Source organism: Megascapheus bottae, chromosome 15 (assembly GCF_031878675.1).
Source record: "Megascapheus bottae isolate mThoBot1 chromosome 15, mThoBot2.hap1, whole genome shotgun sequence".
In the NCBI taxonomy this organism is placed as follows: Eukaryota; Metazoa; Chordata; class Mammalia; order Rodentia; family Geomyidae; genus Megascapheus; species Megascapheus bottae.
In genome coordinates, this window is record NC_143523.1 from 28,747,565 (window position 1) to 28,768,785 (window position 21,221).

General features: G+C 36.5%; 1 protein-coding gene across 4 annotated transcripts in view; it reads right to left on the reverse strand.

The window, feature by feature from the left end:
* Pcgf5 (polycomb group ring finger 5) overlaps positions 1-21,221 on the reverse strand; it is a 61,852-nt gene that overhangs the window by 19,055 nt on the left and 21,576 nt on the right. For all 4 annotated transcript variants that reach the window (XM_090346278.1, XM_090346277.1, XM_090346280.1 and 1 more), the window contains exons 3-8: positions 15,262-15,358; positions 13,964-14,019; positions 13,804-13,863; positions 9,000-9,148; positions 4,709-4,807; positions 2,056-2,145 (exon numbers count right to left, since the gene is read on the reverse strand). In XM_090346278.1, coding sequence (XP_090202404.1) covers positions 2,056-2,145; positions 4,709-4,807; positions 9,000-9,148; positions 13,804-13,863; positions 13,964-14,019; positions 15,262-15,358 — 551 coding nt within the window. The remainder of the gene's footprint in view (positions 1-2,055; positions 2,146-4,708; positions 4,808-8,999; positions 9,149-13,803; positions 13,864-13,963; positions 14,020-15,261; positions 15,359-21,221) is intronic.

Below are 21,221 nucleotides of genomic sequence, written 5' to 3' on the forward strand. Positions count from 1 at the left end.
ATAGGTGAATCCTGGCAGGCGTCAGAGTGATGACTCTGTTCATCTCTTGAATCTTTAGGCAAAACTACTCAATGATTTCCCATGAAACACACTGAAATGCTATCAAAGAAAGCTAGAATTACATTCACTACAATGCTAATCTTTACATGAAATATTATAATATCTACTTTCCCATCAAGTTTAATCTCTGAAATTTGTACTTGGTACCTGAAATATTTTGGTTGTAAAGATTAAATAAGAGTGATATATGTATATATACACATATATACATATATATATCCCATAGTAAACTATAAAATACAGCATGTGGTTATTTACCAAATACAAGTGTGTGTGTGTGCGTGCGCGTGTGTGTATGTGTGTGTGTGTGTGTCATAAGGATTGAACTCAGGACTTAGTCCTGGAGCCACTTTGTGCTCCAGGCTAGAACTTTACTAATGGAGCAACAGAGCTACTTCTAGCTTTTTCTGAGTGGTTTATTGGAGATAAAATCTGACAGACTTTCCTGCCCAGGCTTGCTTCAAACTGTAGTTCTCAGACCTCAGTCTCCTTAGTAGCTAGAATTACAGGCATGAGCTATCAGCATTGGTGGACAATTATATTAAGGAACAAAAGTCCTAAAAAGTGATTTGATGAAATCTTCTGGAAATACAACTAGCTGGTGACAGAAACTAGAACACAACTTTTCCTTCCTGGTATTGCTAGGGACTAAAGCCTTTAGCCTCACAAGTAAGCCTTTACTCACAGAAGACTCACACGAGGAAAAACTGAAGTGTTAGGTACCCCATTATTATTATATACATCAGAACATTTCTTCTGAAAAACAAATATTTTACCACTGAATGAAATAAAATTTTGTGACTTTAAAACAGTTTTATAAATGTTTACATTCAGTGCAAGTATGTTTTTGAACTACTGGCAGCCCTCATACTACTCATATTCAGTACTATGTATTGGTGTGAGAGGTAATATTTTTGAATTTCATGTGGTATTTCAATCAATGTACACTTCCAAGACATGCTAAAAATGTTTACTGAACAGGAGCATTAAATTACTCAAGATTTTGTGTGGATATGTATCACTGAAGTTTAACTCTTCCTATAAGAAATAAGCCAATTAAAAAAAAAACTTCGTGTTTAAACTATGACCCATTGCACCATAAAAACCATAGAATCCTAAGTCTAATAAAGTAAACTCACAAGTTCTCTAGTTTGAATTTCTAGTAAAATTTATTCATGCACTCAGATCATGAGGAAAAATTTTGGAAGCATTCCTACAGTATTCTTTTCTCTTGCACATGTAAATCAGATAATACCTGTGTCTCAACTTTCTCTAACATGCCAGGCACCTAAGTCAGGTATGAACAACTTCAGGTTAGCAGGGCTAGAGATACAGTGCACAGTAAAAAAAAAATTCTGTTTTTAAAGTTTTTTTCTTTTGAATACTTTCTCCTATGTTGCTAGAACTAATAATCAATTCTGCATCAGAAACTCCTGTTAACTTCACTTACCCTTCGGCCTAATTTTACATTTTACACCTTCCGATGTAAAAGAGGTACCTAAAAAAAAGATGATCCTTAGTCTAGCTTATCTGTCTCCTCTGTCACAGCCCCAAATAAGAATTCTACTTACCATTAGTGATATTAATCAGGGGAGAACTTAGTGTCCCCCACCTCCATTCCATAGTCTTTTAAATTTCTATTAGTTACGGGACTTTAAAAAGATGCGTTATCTTCTCTGTCTTGATGTTGACAGGATCCTGAACATACTTTGATAGACTTCAAATTTACCTTTACAAAAACAAAACCATACTTACTGGACTAACTGTACATGGACCAATTTTCAGGGTACTATAAGAAACCAGGGATCCAATTTCTTTTCCTAGGCATGTTAGCTTTATGTTGTTGTTAATAGTTGTTTTATATATGTATATCTGTACACATATACATACACATATATAATTAGCACAAATAAGTGGTACATATGTAATTATATTCAAATAATGTCATAGTGTACAAATAAATATACACATAAGTAAATAAAAAAGGCAATTTACGTTTTCTCCTCTCAGTCGCCATCTTGTCATATAGATGAATTCCATAGTATGATCTTTTCCCATAATTTCACCATTGCACAGAACATCCAACTTAAAAAAAAGTTATATTAATATAAGTAATTTCAAATTCATTGGTATCTTAGCATTTTTTCCAAAATTCAAAAAATCTAAATGGTTACAACAATATAAGTATTTTTCATTACTCTAAAATACTGCTGGAAGTATGTTTCTTTTTGCATAGATTAACAATTTAGAATTAAGTAACGTGAAGCATTGTCCCACATACATTTCAAGTTCATCTACTTAACGTATAAACACAATATCTACCTTTTTAGTCCATGTCTTAGTACAGCTTTCTCAACCATAATTCTGGGACTGCTTCTTAGTTATTACTGACTATAGTAAAATCACAATTCCTCACAGTTCTTCTGGCTTCTAAATTTGCTTCTGAATTTATCCGTCAGAATTCTTTTGAATTCCTAATATGGAATTTTTCTCATTAGTTTGAATGCAGAGAGAATAATGAATATGAATGTGGTGGTTTATGCAGCCTTTGAGAGACACACATGAGGATGTTCAGTAGTTACTAGTAGCTAAGCTGACCTTATGAGGATGAACAGGTCTGTGTATTCTAGGCTAAGTGGTCTCTCTAGATTGCTTGTGTGGTAATGTGCTCAATATTTTCAGGACCTTCTTAACTTGAAAGGAACCTCAAAAAAGTTGTACTTCTAAATATCACTTTGCTCTTGGTCATGAGAACCAAACAAATCTTTAAGAAGGCCACAGATACTTTGGTTACAATTCACTAATTTGACAAAACATTTTTAATAAGTTCTATAAGTAAAATATCCAGCTATTCAAAGTAAATGATAAAATTTCATTTCAAGTTTGGAGAAAGGAAAAAAAAGTAAGTTTTAAGTTATTCTGGATCTGGCCAACAGATTAGAGTCTTAAACTTTTTTTTTTTTTTTTGCCAGTCCTGGGCTTGGGCTCAGGGCTTAAGCATTGTCCTTGGACTTTCTCAAGGCTAGCATTCTACCACTTGAGCCTCAGCACCACTTCCGGCTTTTTGCTATGTATGTGGGATACCGAGGAATCGAAGCTAGGTCTTCGTGCATGCTAGGCTACGCAAGCACTCTACTACTAGGCCAAACTCCCGGCCCCCGAGAGTCAACTGTATCAGGCATATGAAACTAAATTATTTATCTTCTAATGAATTATGTTGCATTTGAACTTCAAAACATTTCTCAGATATTATTTTAATAACTCTTAAAAGCAGTGAGTAACTTCTTTTTTCTTTATCTTACCTATACATTCACAAGCAAAGAAGCAAGGGTACTTATTTACTTACACTGAGCTTTGATACTTTTCACAATTTTTTCCTCATATAAACAAGATGATTAGGAAGGGGTGAGGGGAGGGAAAGTGGGAGAAAAACATGAGAAGGGGTATCAATGTTCAAGAAGTAATGTACTCTCTACCTGCCGAATGTAACTGTAGCCCATTTATATGTTATCCCCGACAATAAAATACAATTAAAAAATATGTTGATGTCTTTTGGGTCTTTTAAAATTTGTAGGTACAAATGGTAACAAAGAAGTTCAACCTAGACTAATTAGTCATCTGAGAGTTTCTTTGTACAGAAAACTAGTCCTGGATTTGCTTTTTCAGATGTTATTAAACCCAAGGGGATTGAAGTGGACAGTAACACAAGTTTTAAGTTTGCCATCTGGGTAGGTAAGAAATGACAGACACATTTTATCATTATTATCACTAGTTTCTTCACTAGGATCATAAACCTTTCTTGAAATGTTTTTGTTATGATCAATATCAGAGCAATTTGCTTCTCCAATAAATAAAATGGAAAACTGCATTTGTGTAGATGACCTAAGGCTTTCCCTAGGGCCAAAAACCATACTTTTTGTACAAATGGAACTATATATGAACTACCTATGCATTTTGAAGACATCTATATAGAATTGGTAATAATTAGCTGAGCGCTGGTGGCTCATGCCTGTCATCCTAACTACTCAGGAGGATGAGATCTGAGGATCACGGTTTGAAGCCAGCCCAGGCAGAACAGTCCATGAAACTCTTATCTCTATTAACCACTCAAAAACTGGAAGTAGAGCTGTGGCTCAAAGTGGAAGAGCTCTAGCCATGAGAAAAAGAGCTCAGGGACAGTGCCCGGGCCCGGAGTTCAAACCTATGAACAGCAGCAACAATAACAACAACAACAAAACTGGTAATAATTGTATGTATGTGGAGACATAACACAATGAAACCTTTTACTCTGTACAACTGAAACATGCTAATAAATTAAGAAATTAGTAACTGACATCAAAAGTCTCATATAAAAATGATATATTCTAAGGCATATTGGCATTAAAACAGAGAATCTATCTTGGATATTTGTTTTAGGGGTACTATTAAGTTCTTCAAATAGTTCTTTTAACTAAAACATCAAATGTACTAATATCATGACTTTCTCAGGATAGATTAAGAAATCCATATAAGGATTACCTTAAACTTACAATATTAACATGAAAACAGTCTGTACACATCTAATTTATACTCCATTTTCACTGCTTGTTGACAATTTTATTTCAGATCATAATTATCAAAATGATCATTTAGATACTATTTAACTTACCTCATAAGAACTTGGAAGTTTTAGTTTCAAACTTAGAAATTTTTTAATAGTTCCCACAGTTACACGTGTAGAACATCGAATAAATTTCTTCATTAGACCCTAAGTAAAATAAAAATAAAAGATCTTAGTTGTGTGTGTGTGGGTTTTTTTTTTTTTGGCCAGTCCTAGGGCTTGAACTCAGAGTCTAAGTTTTTCTTGGGTTTTTCTCAAGGGTAGCACTCTACCACTTGAGCCCAGCACCACTATTGGCTTTTTCTGTGAATGTTGTACCAAGGAATCAAACTCAGAGCTTCCTGCAAGCTAGGCAAGCACTCTACCAATAAGCCATGCTCCTGACCCCAAGGATCTTAGTTTTAATTAAACCTTAGATATTATTTCCACTATCATTATGAGTATTTTCAAAATATAAGACTATATCAACTTATAGAGTTTTAGTACCTATAAGTGAAAATCTCCCTAATGACTGGAAAATTAATGGCATTTTTCAAGACATATTATCATGTATCTTAGGAAAACCTTGAGAATCTGTCTATGTCTAAGACACTGTCATAAAACATACCATGAGGTTACGAATAATACAAGAAAAGTGACAAAATGCATACATAAGTTATTATACACGATCACTTCTGCAATCTTTAGGGAATATTTTCTAAAACATGATGCCGTAACTACTGAATAATTTGGCAAGAGTAATAATTTCAAGCAGGATTCGGAGGAGCCCTAGGCTACAATGGAGAGAAGCCACTTAGTCCACAACGAGCCTCAGCAACCAAAACTTATGCAGTGTGTACTTTATGTGAGGGAAAATAATGCTCCTGAACTGGACTGTAGCAGCACTTCTTTCTCTGTAAGAAAACAAAGTTCTGTGTGCCCCGATGTGAAAAATGTGGAGAGGTACTAATTTACTCTTCAAGTTTGGATATCACTGTACTAAAATACAAGAGTTAATTCAGAATGAATGAAAAATGAAATTGATGATGAACACTGATATTGGCGAACCAACATGTGAAACAAAATTACATTCAACAACCTGAAATAAAACAAAAACTCCAACAGAATGTTAAATTTAGTAAACTAACCTAACCTTCTTAAGAACAGGAAGTGAAAAGTAGAACTAGTTAATGTTCATTTCCTTGGAAATAGTATTTTCTCACAAAAATTAACAGAAACAAATCTGGATACTTAGTCACAATTCAAATGGTGAATTAAAAGAAAAAAGGTTAAGTTACTTCTAGTTTGGCACTGGTGGCTCACACTTGTAGTTCCTGGCTACTCAGAAAGCTGAGATCTAAGGATCATGGTTCAAAGACAGCATAGGCAGAAAAATCCAGCTGTGGCCACAGTGTTAACACTAGCCTTAAGCAAAGAAAAAAAAAAGCTCAGGGACAGCTCCTAGTCCCTGAGTTCAAGTCCCAGGACCCCAGGACTGGCACGGACAGATAAAATAGTTATACTTAAAAAGCTGGGCCTGGTCCTATCGACCTGCAATCCTAACTGCTTGGGAGGTAGAGATCAAAGGGTTATGGTATGTGGCTAGTCCTGGCAAAAAGGTCATGAGCTCTCTCAATCCGGGCAGAGTAGTCTGCACCTGCTATTACAGCTTCAAGGGAGACTGAAATCAGGAGGATCATGGTTCCAACCAGAGTAAAATGGCTCATAATATTTTATCACAAAAATAACAGAGCAAAACAGGCTGGAGGGACGGCTTTCCCCCAATGAAATGTTACATTTACAGGAAAATCATACTCTATAATTTCAAACGGAAGGGAAATATTCAAGACTGCATGAAGACAAAGGTCCACTTTCCCTCTTATCTGGTCATATATACCAACTACCCTAACTAAGCTTTCCTATCTATTTTCTTCCTGCTCCAGACAGCTTATAAAGTTCATCATGGGACTGTTTGCTTGCTTGTTCCAGTACTCAGGAGGCTGAGATAGAAGACTGTAAGTATGAGGAAGCTTGAGCTACATAAGAAGACATTATTTCATAAATAAATAAATATATAAATAAATTCAGTACTTTCATACTAGAAATCATGTGGAGAAATGAACCTCACATATATTTATTAAAAGATCTTCAGCCTTTTAAAATATCGATTTAACTTTTATTCCATGATCACAGATCATATATTAGAGAATAACCACAATATCTATTAAAAAGCAGCTCCTCAAAGTGGGCAAGGAGAAACAGTTAACACAAAATCTGAGCAAAATAACTTATGAAAATGGAGAGATGGAGTACCATAACATACAAAACAACAGATGAGTATGCAGAGTTTTCAGTTCTTCAAAGGTGAGTACAAGACTTTATTTACATGTTTTGTCCAACTAAACCACCTTAAGAAAATCAGTTATCTTACTGTATTAATACTTTTTGTTGGTGTGTGTAAAAGGTTCTTGAATGATACCTGTTTCCTTTTTTTCTTACTAACTATATCATTAGCATGCTCACATATATTCTTGGTTGCAAGATACTGGAAGAACTTAATCTGAATTGAAATAGCATTTTTTTCATTTCCTAATAGGTAGAAAGCCACCATTAAAGTACCAAAGACCAAAGAAAATTAGTAGGTGAGAGTAGTGTGTGTCAAAGAGTCTAATAAAAGATACTGATAAAGATGTGGCCAAAAGGGACACTACAACACTGTTGATGGGAATGCAAACTTGTTCAACTGCTGTGGAAAGCAGTATGGTGCTTCCCCCCAAAGAGTAAACATAGAGTTCCTCTAAGACACAGCAATCCCACTTCTAGACATTTACCTAAATGACCACGAATGAGGCAGCACTAAAGCCACCAGCACAACCATGTTCATTGTAGCACTGTTTACATAGCCAAGATATGGACCCGGATGGATTAAGAAAATGTGATATATGGGCTGGGAGTTTGGCCTAGTGGTAAGAGTGCTTGCCTAGCATCCAAAAAGACCCGGGTTTGATTCCTCGGTACCACATACATAGAAAAAGCTGGAAGTGGTACTGTGGCTCAAGTGGTAGAGCTTCAGTCTTGAGAAAGCCCAAGGACAATGCTCAGGCCCTGAATTCAAGCCCCAAGACTGGCACAAAAAAAGAAAATGTGGTATATATAAATTGTGGAATTCCATGCTTCCATCAGAACAAATGATATTGCACCATCTGTAAAGAAATGGAAAGGCTTGGAAAAAAAAAAAACATTAAGTAAGCTAGACCCAAAGAAACAGGTTGCATGGTTTCCTTCATTTGTAATAATGAGAATGTGCCCGTAATTTATAAGTAAACACACTGGATGTTAAAAGAAAAAAAAAAAGCACACTTGGACATGGTAAGTCATACAGGACTCTCGATAGTCACACAGTGGACCAAAGGAGGATATTCTTTGGAAAGGATCACAAGGGTTTGATAGCTATAGGCATAGGATCGTATAAAATGATGTTTATAGAAATGAACTCCAAGAAACGGAAACAAGAGATTTTGTTATTTTGTTTTTTGTTTCTTTTTGTTTTCTTGTCACATTTTTTTTATTTCTGTAATTTTGTTTTATATATAAGTTTATCTGAGGGAGAAATGGTGTGACAGAAATGGTATGACAAAAGGTAAACAAATAGAAGAGTGATATTTATTAGACATGATACTGAAAATGAACATTACATCAAGGGGAAAGTATGTATGGAGGGAAAAACTAGGATAAAATGAGGGAAGAGGTGACATTGTTCAAAAAGAAATGTCCTAATTACCTGACTTATGTAACTATAACCCTCTGTACATAACTGTTACAGTAAGATTAAAAAGAATACAATTCATAGAAAGAAAGACGGTAACAGGATTAGAAATGGAGAAACTATAAAAAGTAACAGAGAGCCTTTAAGGAACTTGAAAATTTGTAATACTTTGCACTTTACTTCTAAATCAGTTGATTGTAATATTCATAAACATATTAGCCATGATTTTTACTGAATTGCAAACAAAAGTAAAGCCATGAAATATAACATTTAAAGCTTAAAGGGTTAGGTTAGAGTCATTGCTTCACATGACATTACTTGAGTTGAAAAAAGGAAAAACCAATGTATGTGAACTCCAAGCAAGAATATAAAAGGAGAAATGTAGCTGTGATGTTCCATACTAGCCACTAGATGGTAGGATTGGACAAGGATGCTTGGGAATTGGGGTGGGAGGAGACCAAACAAATGCCAAGAATGACATTCTATTAGATTTGTTAATAAAAGTTTTAGAAAGACAACATTTCACAACACCATAAGAAAATTCAATAAAGTAGCAAAGATTTACTAATAAACTGGTATATAAAAAACACTTACCTTTACTACATTGTCCCCTGATTGTCCATTATTTCGTAAACAATCTAGACAGATAGCAATCTGTGGGTCACTTCTATGGTAGTCTTTATCATCTTGATTTTCATCACCTTCTTCATCTGCTTTTGGTTTGTCAAGTTTTGAAGTATCATCTGTACAATTTAAACAAAATGGAGATGTAACGCAAAGTTTAAAGTTAAGCAAAATACATTACTTACCAAAACATAATAAACTTGGAGAATACGTCCTCAAAGATTTAAGAATAACTTAAAATTTTAGTATTTTAACTACTTTAACTAGGCAATGAAAGTATTTTTGAAAAAATATCCATCAAAAACTTAACATTAAGATAAGGATGCCCACTTTCTTCACTCCTCTTTAATATAGTATTAGAATTCCTAGTCAGAGCAATAAGACAAGAAGCAAGCATCAAAGGGATCCAAATAGGGAAAGAAAAAGTGAAACTATCCCTCTTTATAGATGACATAATTCTGCATTTAAAGAACCCTGTAGACTCCACTCCCAAGCTGCTTGAGCTGATTCAAAACTTTGGCAAGGGAGCAGGGTATAAAATTAACCCTCAAAAATCAACTGCCTTCCTATATGCCAACAATGAGAGGAATGAGGCAGCAGTCAGGGTAGCAACTCCTTTTGTGATAGCCTCAAAGAAAATAAAGTATCTAGGAATTAACCTAAGTAAGAATGTAAAAGACCTTTTTGATGAAAACTTTAAAACTCTGAAAAAGGAAATTAAAGCAGATCTGGGGAAATGGAAAAACCTCCCATGCTCCTGGATTGGAAGAATTAACATCATGAAAATGGCAACCTTGCCAAGGGCTATCTACAAATTCAACGCAATACCCAATTCTTTAAAGAAATACAAGAGACAATCCAAAATTTCATATAGAATAATAAAAGACCCCGTATAGCAAAACCAATTCTCAGCAGAAAGAACAGCGCAGGAGGAATACCAGACTTTGGACTCTATTACAGAGCTATAGTAACCAAAACAGCTTGGTACTGGCACAAGAATAGGCCTGAGGATCAATGGAATAGAACTGAAGACCCAGAAATCAACCCACAGACCTATGGCCACCTAATCTTTGATAAGGGAGCAAAAAAAAAATAGAATGGAAGAAAGACAGCCTCTTCAACAAATGGTGCTGGCAGAACTAGTTAAGCAGAAAACTAAAAGTTGGATTCTTCTTTGTCACCGTGCACCAGGATTAACTCCAAATGGATCAAAGACCTCGAGGTAAAAGCAGAGACACTGAAAACTTTACAAGAAGGAATAGGAGATACACTAGGCCTCCTTGGCACAGGTTGAAACTTTCTTAATAAGGATCTAGGAACACAACAAATCAGAGAAAGTCTGGGTAAGTGGGACTGCATTAAACTGCAGAGCTTCTGTATGGCAGAGGACATAGCTAGCTAACTAGAAAGCCTACAGAGTGGGAGAAGATCTCCACTAACCATACAACAGACAAAGGCCTCATACCTAAAATATATCAACAGCTCAAAAAATTGGATCACCCCAAAACTTATCTCCAAAGATACAACCATCCAATTAAACGATGGGCCAAAGACTTAAAGAGAGTCTTCTCTTTAAGAAATAAGAATGGCTTATAGACACATGAAGAAATGCTCAACATCTCTGGCCATAAAAGAAATGCAAATCAAAATAACTCTAAGATTCCACCTTACTCCAGTTAGAATGGCAATGATAAAGAAATCTACTAACAACAGATGCTGGAGGGGATGTGGCCAGGAGGGATCACTACTACACTGTTGGTGGGAGTGTCAACTCGTTCACTCACTATGGAAAGCAGTATGGCGGTTCCTCAAAAGATTAAACATAGAGATCTCCTATGACCCAGCAATTCCACTACTTGGCATTTACCCAATTGTCCAGAAACAAGGACATTCTAAATGCACTAACACAACTATGTTCATTGCAGCACTATTTACCATAGCAAAGATATGGAACCAACCCAGATGCCACTAAGTTGATGAGTGGATCAACAAGATGTGGTATTTATACACAATGGAATTCTATGCTGCTATCAGAAAGAATGACATTGCCCCATTTGTAAGGAAATGGAAAGACTTAGAAAAAATCATATTAAGTAGGCCAGAACCCAAGGAACATAGGCTCAACGGTTTCCCTCCTTTGTCATAACCAGTAGAAACCTTGGGTCTTCTAGCAGAGATTTACAATAGAGCAAAACCTAGATACATAAGGCCAGATAGTATGATGCTAAATGAAAGGACCTCCAGGATATAGAAACAAAAGCCATATAATGAGTAATGATTGTTGTCCTTAATGTACTATGTTATTTCTCATCTCTTTTGCTATCCCTTGGTTATCTCATATTGTTACAGCATTTTACCTTGTTATCTGATATATTGTATATATGTTTACCTGGTAATTTGAAATAGGATAGGGAAGGGGGAAAACAAGATGAGGGGCAGGGGTGGGGGGAGGGAAATGGGGACCAAAATATGATAAACGGTATCAATGTTTGTGAAGTAATGTACCTTCTATCTGGTGAATATAATGTAACCCTTCCATTAATTACAATAAAAATTATATGAAAAAAACTTAACATTACCTATGATTTCTAGGTTTATTGGGGGCATCCAAGGGAATGATTCTAGATTAATTATATTTGTTCACAAAAATGAATGCAATTACAGATTACAAAGAAGGCAGCCAGCAAAGATACCATCAAATGCAGTAATATAATTTTTGTTCTCAAATTTAAAACCAAGTAACTCACTGTTTAGATTATAAAATATTCTCTTTATATTTTGAAAATTTCAAATTATTAAAGATACATAAAACCAGGTAGAGAAAATGGGACTTAACTGGTAATTTATTAATTTATATGCATGTTACTAATGCAACATTACTAATGTAACAATTATAAAATATTATGTTTCAAATTATAATTAATTGCATTTATGTAGCTATGGAATATATTATAACTACATTTAAGAATGATGACATATTTTATAGTAAAAACAAAGATTTTTTAACATGTTACCAGTGGCCTATAAACAACGCAATTTATTTATTGACTGATATGATCATTTACTTATTTCATACCATTAACCATGTGTTAGATATGCTTTCTGCCAGGCCTGAGGGGACAATAATGCAACTGCCTTCTCTCATGGTGGTTATTAGAGTACAGGATAAATAAGCTGCTGTGTAAATACTCACATACACATGTATATATACATGTCTGGAGAGGTAAAGTGAACTGTACAGAAGATGCAATGAACTCAGGTTTGGGGAGGTGAAGCAGATTCTGAGAGGTTTTTCAGATGGATGATCTTCAAGCTACTTCTTGAAAGAATCAGAGCTAGGCTGGTATGACACTGTACATCCTCTCCCTCCAGTGAAGACCTTTGGAGAGGGGAGGCAGGCTCCTTCTTCTCCATGTTCCTCCCTTTCCTCTCCACAGTCCCAGAGAACTCATTTACAGAAAAGCTGCCCTTACCCAAACTTCTAGCTCCAACTCCCCGAAAAGATCCAGATTCTCTACCCAAACTAAAGACCAAAATACCCAAAGTCTATTAAAGTGGAAGCAATGAGAAAAGGAAGATAAAATACACAAACCAGTTATAAGCCCTTCATAAGTCAATCTATGATACAAAAGAATAACACAAAAAAACCATAGACTAATTTCTGATGACAATTCCTATGCTCCTGGACTCTTGAACATTTTTATATTAAAAACTGAAACATTTAATTAACTTTCTATTTTCTGTATTTTACTATAGCACTGCTGTCTAGTTTTAATGTTAACTTAATTAAAACAAGCCTTCAAGTTAAGTCATTTTAGCTTCTTTGCCATGTTGTTTCTTAACATCCATGCTATTTTTAATATACTACAACACAATGGGCAAATAAGGCAGCTAGAATTAGGCCTTATTCTAGTCATGAAAACTATTCTCATCTTCCCTCCCCACTTAGGAAACAGTCTAGTTAAATCTCATGAAGCCACAATCCCCATTTTATAGCATTTTCTTATCCATCTTGATGTTTATTTTACTTGCCCATTCTGTAATCGTACAAGAAAACTAAGGGTGTTATAAGTCTGTAAGGATACATACATGTACTTGAAGTTCTCATTAGAGTTTGAGTGAAAATAATTAAAAAATGTGAAAACAAAACAGAAAAGTATACCATTTAAGATACCTCTTTATGTGGATAATGTAGATACTTAAATTCATTTCTTAGTCAATAATGTTGGCTAAATTATTTTAAATAACCTGGTACCCAGAGGAATTTAGACACTTGACACAGGTGATGGGAAAATACCAATAAGCACATAAAGCTTTTTTTTTTTAAAAATATCCTGAATAGGTAAGTCCATCTAAGCTTAAATCTATGAGAAACTTCATTCTGACTACCAGAGCACAGCAAAATCCCCTGATCTGGATTTCAGACACATTTTGCTTCTCTTTCCTAATAAAATGAAATTATAAAATAAATAAGAACTCTCTTTAGTTGCAAGCTAAGACTTTTTAATGTGAGATTACTTTTTCTCTCCAGATACTATTACCTATATATACCTAGTCAGCGATAATTACCCATTCAGTTTTTTCTTTTCTCACCCTAAAGTCCAATTCCCTCTTTCCAATTACTCTCAACATGGAATACCTTCAAATTTACATAGATTTAGATAAACTCTTAAGGGGGTACATGAGTTTTACGTAGGTAAAGTTGTGACTTTGAAGACATCAACCAAAAGCCAACCAATTTGACATACTGTCAGACATAGACATAGAAAGTTACCTTGTCCATTTTCTTGAGGTTTATTTTTCTTCCAAAATTCAGATTCGCGCTCAAGTTCTTCTAATTAAACAATAAAAAAAGAGTTTAAAATCCACAGATTTTTTAAAAATTAGAAATATTTCTTAAAGTACAGAAATTTAGAATCTAAAGAATAACTTACGTTCTCTTAGTCCAGGTACCAGTTTAAATATAATTTCCTCCAAGGTATTATCCAACCTTCAGGGGTGGGGGAAGGAGAGAAATACTAACAATGAAGATACCAAAATGTAACATGCAAACGGTTTGAGCTTTCTACAGTGTACTTATTACGAAACAGAGAACACACATGATTTTGCACACCTACTACACCAAACCCTTCAGCATCCCAGCCTTTCCCAGTGAAGAATGAACATCTGGTCTCACTTCCACCTTTGTGGGAACATGCCTTTGTTGTTGTGATTAGAGGTGGAGTGAAGAATGCTGGGAAGTTCCAACCCTGAAACTATAAGCTGAGGTCCTGTGCAATTTGTAGATCAAAAGAATGTTGTACAGGTGACTGTGTGCTTAGTTCTGAGCCTGAGTCTCAGGAGGCATCCCGGGCTTTTGTTTTCTCTTTTGCCTCCAGAATCTGTAAGCAGAACCAACCCCAGGATGAGAGGAATGCCACACTGCCCTGCTGAGGATCAGTCCCATTCTTAGATGAGTCACTCCTCACACACGACTGAATCCAGGCAAGAGCAGCAAAGCAGCCTCCTGGATAATGGACGGTACAGCTAACTACAGTTGCAAGGATGAGGCCAGCCCAGCTGAGAACCAACTGCTAAGCCAGGCAGTGGTAAGAGAGAATGCGTACTTCTCAAGAATTAATTTATGGGTTATGTTATGCAGCCTAACATAACGAATGATATACCCCCCTTCAAATTCTCTACTACAGCTCTGATCTCTAGTCCTCTTTTTGGACCATCTTGCCATTCTATCTTCCTGGTTCTCTTTTCCTTCTGTGTCAACCATCCCTCCTCTCCAATCCCCTCCCCTTTCCTCCTTCCCTTCCTTCCTTCTTTCTTCCTTTCTTTCTGGGGCTTGAACTCTGTGCCTTGGCACTGTCCCTGAGCTCTTCAGCTCAAGGTAGTGCTCTACCACTTGAGCCACAGCACCACTTCCACTTGTCCAGTAGATAATTGAGATAAGAATCTCATAGACTTTTGTGCCAGGACTGACTGGCTTTGAACTGTGATCCTCAGACCTCAGTCTCCAGAGTAGGTAGGATTACAGACATGAGCCACCCATGCCCAGCTTTTATTTTTAACTTTTAATAAAATACTTAAGTGAAATCAAAGTTTTTAAAATGAAATATCTTAAAATTCATAAGATCTAAAATATCTGAATGAAAACATCAGAAAATAGTATGTTGCATACCAAAGAATTAGGAGCATATAAAATGAGTCTAAATTAGACAAGCTTTAAAATACATTTTCTTACCTCAACATTTCTAATGGATTTGTTTCATGAACTTGGTTGCCACACCTTGGGCAGTCATTGCTATCTTCAAAGTGTTGGACAATGCAAGTCTTACAGACTAAAAAGAAACAATAGACTAGGTTAAAATGCATCACTAAACTATCACTGATGCTTAACATTTAACTGTAACCAGAGATAGGCCTTAAAAATGATCTACTTTAGAAGAATACTGTCGGAATCAAATTTTATGGAACCTTAAAATTACTCAAATAAAACTCAACTGAAATGAAAGTCTATTGTTGCTAAATAAATATAAAAAGCATACAGCCAAGAGTCTGGCCTAGTGATAGAGTGCTTGCCTAGCATGCACAAAGACCAGGGTTCGATTCCTCCGTACCACATATATAGAAAAAGCTGGAAGTAGTTCAGTAGCTCAACTGGCAGAGTGCTAATTCTTGAGAAAGTCCAAGGACAGTGCTCAGGCCCTGAGTTCAAGCCCCAGGACTGGTTAAAAAAAAAAAAAAGCATTTTACTTTATTAATACTTTCACAAACTAATTATCACTCTATACTCCTTTTGAAAAGTGGAAACATTTACATAAAAAAGGCATTTTTCTCATTCAGAGAAGACAGAAAAAAGTAAACGCTGTTAAGTTAGCTTTACTTTCTGCTGAGGATTTATTTGGACACAATATAAATGGTTCTTAATGAAATTTGGAAGGGCTGGAGGTGTAGCTCAGCCTTACTGAGAATACAGACCTGCCCTCTGGGACTGAGGCACTGGGTTCAATACCAGTGTGAGTGGGGAAAGGAGGGGAATAAGAAATTTCAGTATTTGGGGGAGACTTTTACTAGTGAGCAATGTACTTCTGGGATGAAGTGGGAGAAAACGTGGAATTCTTGGCCCTTCTGTACTCAAAGGTAAAAACATTTCACATAATTCCATAATTTCCACAAGGTATGGGTAATGGTTATCTAGCTGGACAAAAGTATAAGAGGTCGACTGGAAGCATGACTGAAAAGCTGAGTTTAATATTTGAACTCTGGGCCTAGGTGTTGTCTCTGAGTTCTTCAGTTCAAGGTTACCACCCTACCTCTCTGGAGCCACAGCACCACTTCTGGTTTTCCAGTAGTTAATTGGAGATAAGAGTCTCATGGTCTTCAGTGCCAAGATCCTCAGATCTCAGCCTTCTGAGTAGCTAGGATTACAGGCGTGAGCCACTGTGCCCGGCCGAGTTTAATATTTTAAAGAAAGATCACAAACACAGATAATGGAATTATGATTGGTGAATCTGGTGCCATAAACCTATATAATCCCACATTTTCTCAAGTAACATGAATCTCTCTGGTTACAAATCTCTTCCATTTTTCCCCCATGATCTATTATGCCAATTTTTTTTGTTCCTCAGCATTACACACATAGCACTTAACCATATATAACTGCAACCCAATTTCCTATCCTGATACCCATTCCTTTATTACTATGTGTAATCTGTCATTTTCTCTGCATATAGATTTGTTACTTATCTTCTTCTACCACTGCCTTCTATAGAGCTCCTCTTCCTCCCCTCAAGCCCACACTATTTAAAAAGTGAAAGTGTATCTAACTTGGTCAAGAGCAAACACTAGGTTCCCTACCACTGGAGGTAGGTATGAAAAGTCAAAATGCATCTCAAAGAGCAAAAATGGTCAGAGAATCTAAAATTACCAGGTATGTAATTTCAGAATCACTGTGTAGACACAGAAAATAACACCTTAGCATTTCTTTCACTTATGGATACAATGGTTCCATAACATGTACTGAATGTCAGGCATTGTACTAGGAATGCAGAGGTGCACTTCCTTGTGTATTCTATCTAGAAAGACAAGCAGATAATTTTAATTAATGACAGATGATATCTTTATGCCATCTGCACCCCACAAGGTTAGAGCCAGAGTCCTGGGGTCTAGCAGCTACTAGGCAGAGTGGCCAAGGTAGGCCTCCCTAAGATGGTGATGTGGGCAGGTATTCTATTGGATGAGTTCCCTTGAGCATTTGAACATAGCTATTTAGGATGATACCCTTCTGGCTGTTCTCCTAAAGTTGTAGTGAACAACAGAAACAGAAAAAAAAACAACAAAACAAAACCAACCCTGTTTAAAAGCTTAGTTGTGAAATTACCCCCAGTGTTCTTGAATGAATAATGATCCTGCCTCCCTAATCTTTTACCCCCCAAGGGTTTCTAAATGTCTCTTTTCCCCAGTGCTGGGGGGGGGTAACCCAGGACTCTGCCCATCACATGCCAGGCAAGCACTCACTATGGGCTATATCCCTGGTCATTTAAATGTCTTTATAAAAGTCAAAATATAAATTTTCAGAGAGTTGCCTTGTTAAGTCAAGCTGAAGTAGAAAACAAAGAAGCTACTTCCTTTAGAAACTTGCTGGTATCTGCTCTTTTTCTAGGTACATTAGATAAGTCTATGAACTTTGGAAAACTTGGGAAAGAAGCAAAAAAGTACAGACAAGAACAAGAGTGAAGGGGCTTGACAAAGTTGGATCCTGACAGGAGCTCTGAGCCTTCTGGTTCCAAAGCTTTACTACACTCAGTGGATCCATTAACCTCTAGTTTTCTACTAGCCTTGACCAAACAAAGAGGTACATATGTCACCAGAAAATCCTCATGTAGGTCAGCTAAAGCACTAAGTGCAGGACTCTATCCTCCCAGGAGTAAAGGTGCTAATTGAGATTGCCTGATAAAACAGATGTAAGGCTCAAACATCAAAGCTTTAGTAATTGTTACAGACCAAAACAGGATCACTACCCAGAACAATGACAGAGAATATTAATGTACATCCTAGATCAAGTGTCATGCCTCATGCCTGTAATACCAGCCACCTGGTCAGCAGATATTAGAAGTATTACAGCTTGAAACCAGCCTGCACAGAAGGTTAGTGAGACCCCATTCCATCGCATCCAAACAAGCCAAATGTTTACCAAGTACCAAGTCCTAAGTTCAAACCTTAGTACTATAAAAACCATTTTCATAGCAACATTTGGTATACAGTATATTATTCCACTTTTGAAGATGAAAAAGAAAAGGTTTCTGTATGTCTGGTCACCTGTCTAGCTGGTGAGTGGCAGTACAAAAACATTTATTAAATCAAAGGTTTCTGAAAAGAAAGTTTTTAAAGTGTTTTTCAGGAGTTCAGGTACAAACTAGTTTTTACTACTTCTTTTTTCCCTGTACTGATGGTCAAACTAAAAATATACAAGGTCTTACATATGCTAGGAAAGTGCTCTCAACTTGAGCTATGCTCCTAAACCCCTTTTTGGTATTTTGTTTTGATGCTACCTTTGCCTGGGCTGGCCTCCCTCTCAGTCCTAAACCACGCACTGTAATTCTAGCTATTCAGGAGGCTGAGATTTAAGAATCAATGCCTAGCCTAGGCAGATAAATCCCAGAGACTTTTATCTACAATTAACTAGCAAGAATCTGGAAGTAGAAATGTGAAAATGGTGGAACTAACTTTATAGCCATATATGAAAACAGAACTGTTTTAAGAAGCTGGGAAGGAAGATGAGGGAGAGAGATGAGTTTCGTTGGAGTGTATCATATGTATGAATGGAAATATCACAATTAACTCTACCTGGCAACTAACATGTGCTAATTTAAAAAGAACCCTTTTTCACTAATAGGAAACTGACCTTTGAGTCTTAGTTTATAATCTAAAATCTATCTTAGTGGTATAGCAATTAAAAAATGAATAGCAACATCTCTAAATGTTCAGCTGCTATACTGCTTAACTCAATTCTCTTAGTGATATTAAAAATCCCTAGTGTACGTTTGGCTATGTATGGAAACAGACTAGAGTCCCCATTCTCATCCTTCACTCTAGAGATAAGATGCCACAGCCACATGAAACACCTGGTTCAGAAATGGAATTAGGCTCCCCAACCACATCCCCAGTTATGAAACCACTTAAATAACCAGTGCTAACATTTCTATAGCAGTAACCAAACATGAGGTCTGTTACCAGCCCTCTTTGGTAAATGAAGAACACAAACTCAGTGTGCTGGATTTGAGAAGGAGCTGCATAGCTGCCAGGCTAGGCTTAAAATTGAAGTCACTTTGCAATGTACATTGGAATGGATAACATTAAGCCCCTTGTATCAAAGATTTCACATATATATTGTGATGCTAGAGACTGAACCCAAGGCCTCATGCATAGAAGATAAATGCTCTGAGCTGTATCTCCAGCTCAAGACTTCATTTCTTTTAACTGATCTTTAGCTCGTCACAAACTAAAATGAAGTTTACTTCTTAGATCTGAACAAGGTCATTATACAAATTAATAGATAAATGACCACTGTGTCATCTAAAGTAGTTTTTTCCACCTCAAATTTAGAAACAGGGCTGGGCAGGGCATGGTGGCTCACGCCTGTAATCATAGCTACTCAGGAGGCTGAAATCTGAGGATTAAGGTTCAAAGCCAGCCTGGGCACAAAAGGACTTATCTCCAATTAACCTCTAGAAAATGGCTCAAGGGTAGGACGGTAGCCTTGAGCTGCAGAGTTCAGGGACAGCGCCCAGGCCCAGAGTTCAAGCCCCATGACCCCCTCCCCCCACACACACAAAAATTAGAAACAGGCATCACAATTACCATTGAGTTTGTAAAGAACCAGCTTTGCAGGTCCTCTCTACACCCACTAAATCACAATATCTAGGAGATAAGCACCAGGACTCTAACTCTGCAGAGTCCTCTCACTGATTTGGCCAAAAGATGATTGGGAAACACAGGCCAGGGGGAGGCCAGGAGTTGGTCAGAAAGTATCTTTGTGGCTAGCACCTGTTATGTTTCTCCATTCCAGGATTTGTATCTCTGATAAAACATAACCAGAAGTCATATTTTATTATTAACAACAGGAAATCAGTGTCGCAGGATAAGATAAAAGCAAAAAAAATGTGACCAATGTACCTACATAGCAGATTTTGTATGAGAAGCTATGACAGTTTAGCATGGCTATTCTAATCTGGTGACAGACTGCCTGTACCTGAACCAAACTTTGCCATTAGGCTTATTATTCATTCTGTGCCTCTATGTGTAAGGGATATAACAAAGGTATTTACCTTACAAGGTTCTTATGGAAATTATATGAGACAATACATGTGACAATTACCACGTATAGTGTCTGTTATTATTATAAATTATATTGCTGGTTGAGCATAAAATCACCATAAGGAAAATCAACATAAGGTATTGAATGGCATTGTGATGTGATTAGTTTGATACAATTATCTTAAATAGTAGAAAATCTTGTTAATGGAACTTGAAATGTTTATTGCTGTTGGTATTAATTCCCAGCAGCTATTTCCACATCTGTGATGGACTTGTAGTTCAAGTATGATGTTTTGTTTTGCCTCAATGGGATCTGCCTATCTTTGTATATAGATACTTCTTTTCCTTATTTGAAATAGAGTTGGTGGGTTTGTAACCAACCTGACCAGCACTTCTCCATTAGGCATTCTTCATCTTTAATCTAACTACGACATAGCTCTCCTTGTCTAGAAACTAGCATATTGTCTCTTTCTGATCACTGAATAAACCTGTTCTGAGGCGCTGTTATGTATGGATTTGGTAGGTGTACAATCAAAGCACTATCCCACTTCAGTACTGTAAAGTTCTTGGGGACTGTTTGGCAACAGGTGCAAGGCCATCTGTTGTTGCTATCTTGAATGTACCAGCCCACACTCATTTCTTATGCGGCACAGAGACAGAGTATCTCAACTGTGAAAGTACAAAAGAATCTACACAGGATTCTCTTTTTGAGCACCAATTCTGATGATACTGATAATAAAACAGTAGCAGTTGCGCAGGTCCTTTGCACTGGCATCCATTAATAATGCTGCCTACTACATGACCAAAGGTGGCTTTCTTTGTTAAAGTCATCTAGTTGAGTTGGTTTTATCTGTTGACTTAGAAGCATGGTTTGTTTGGGTTTTT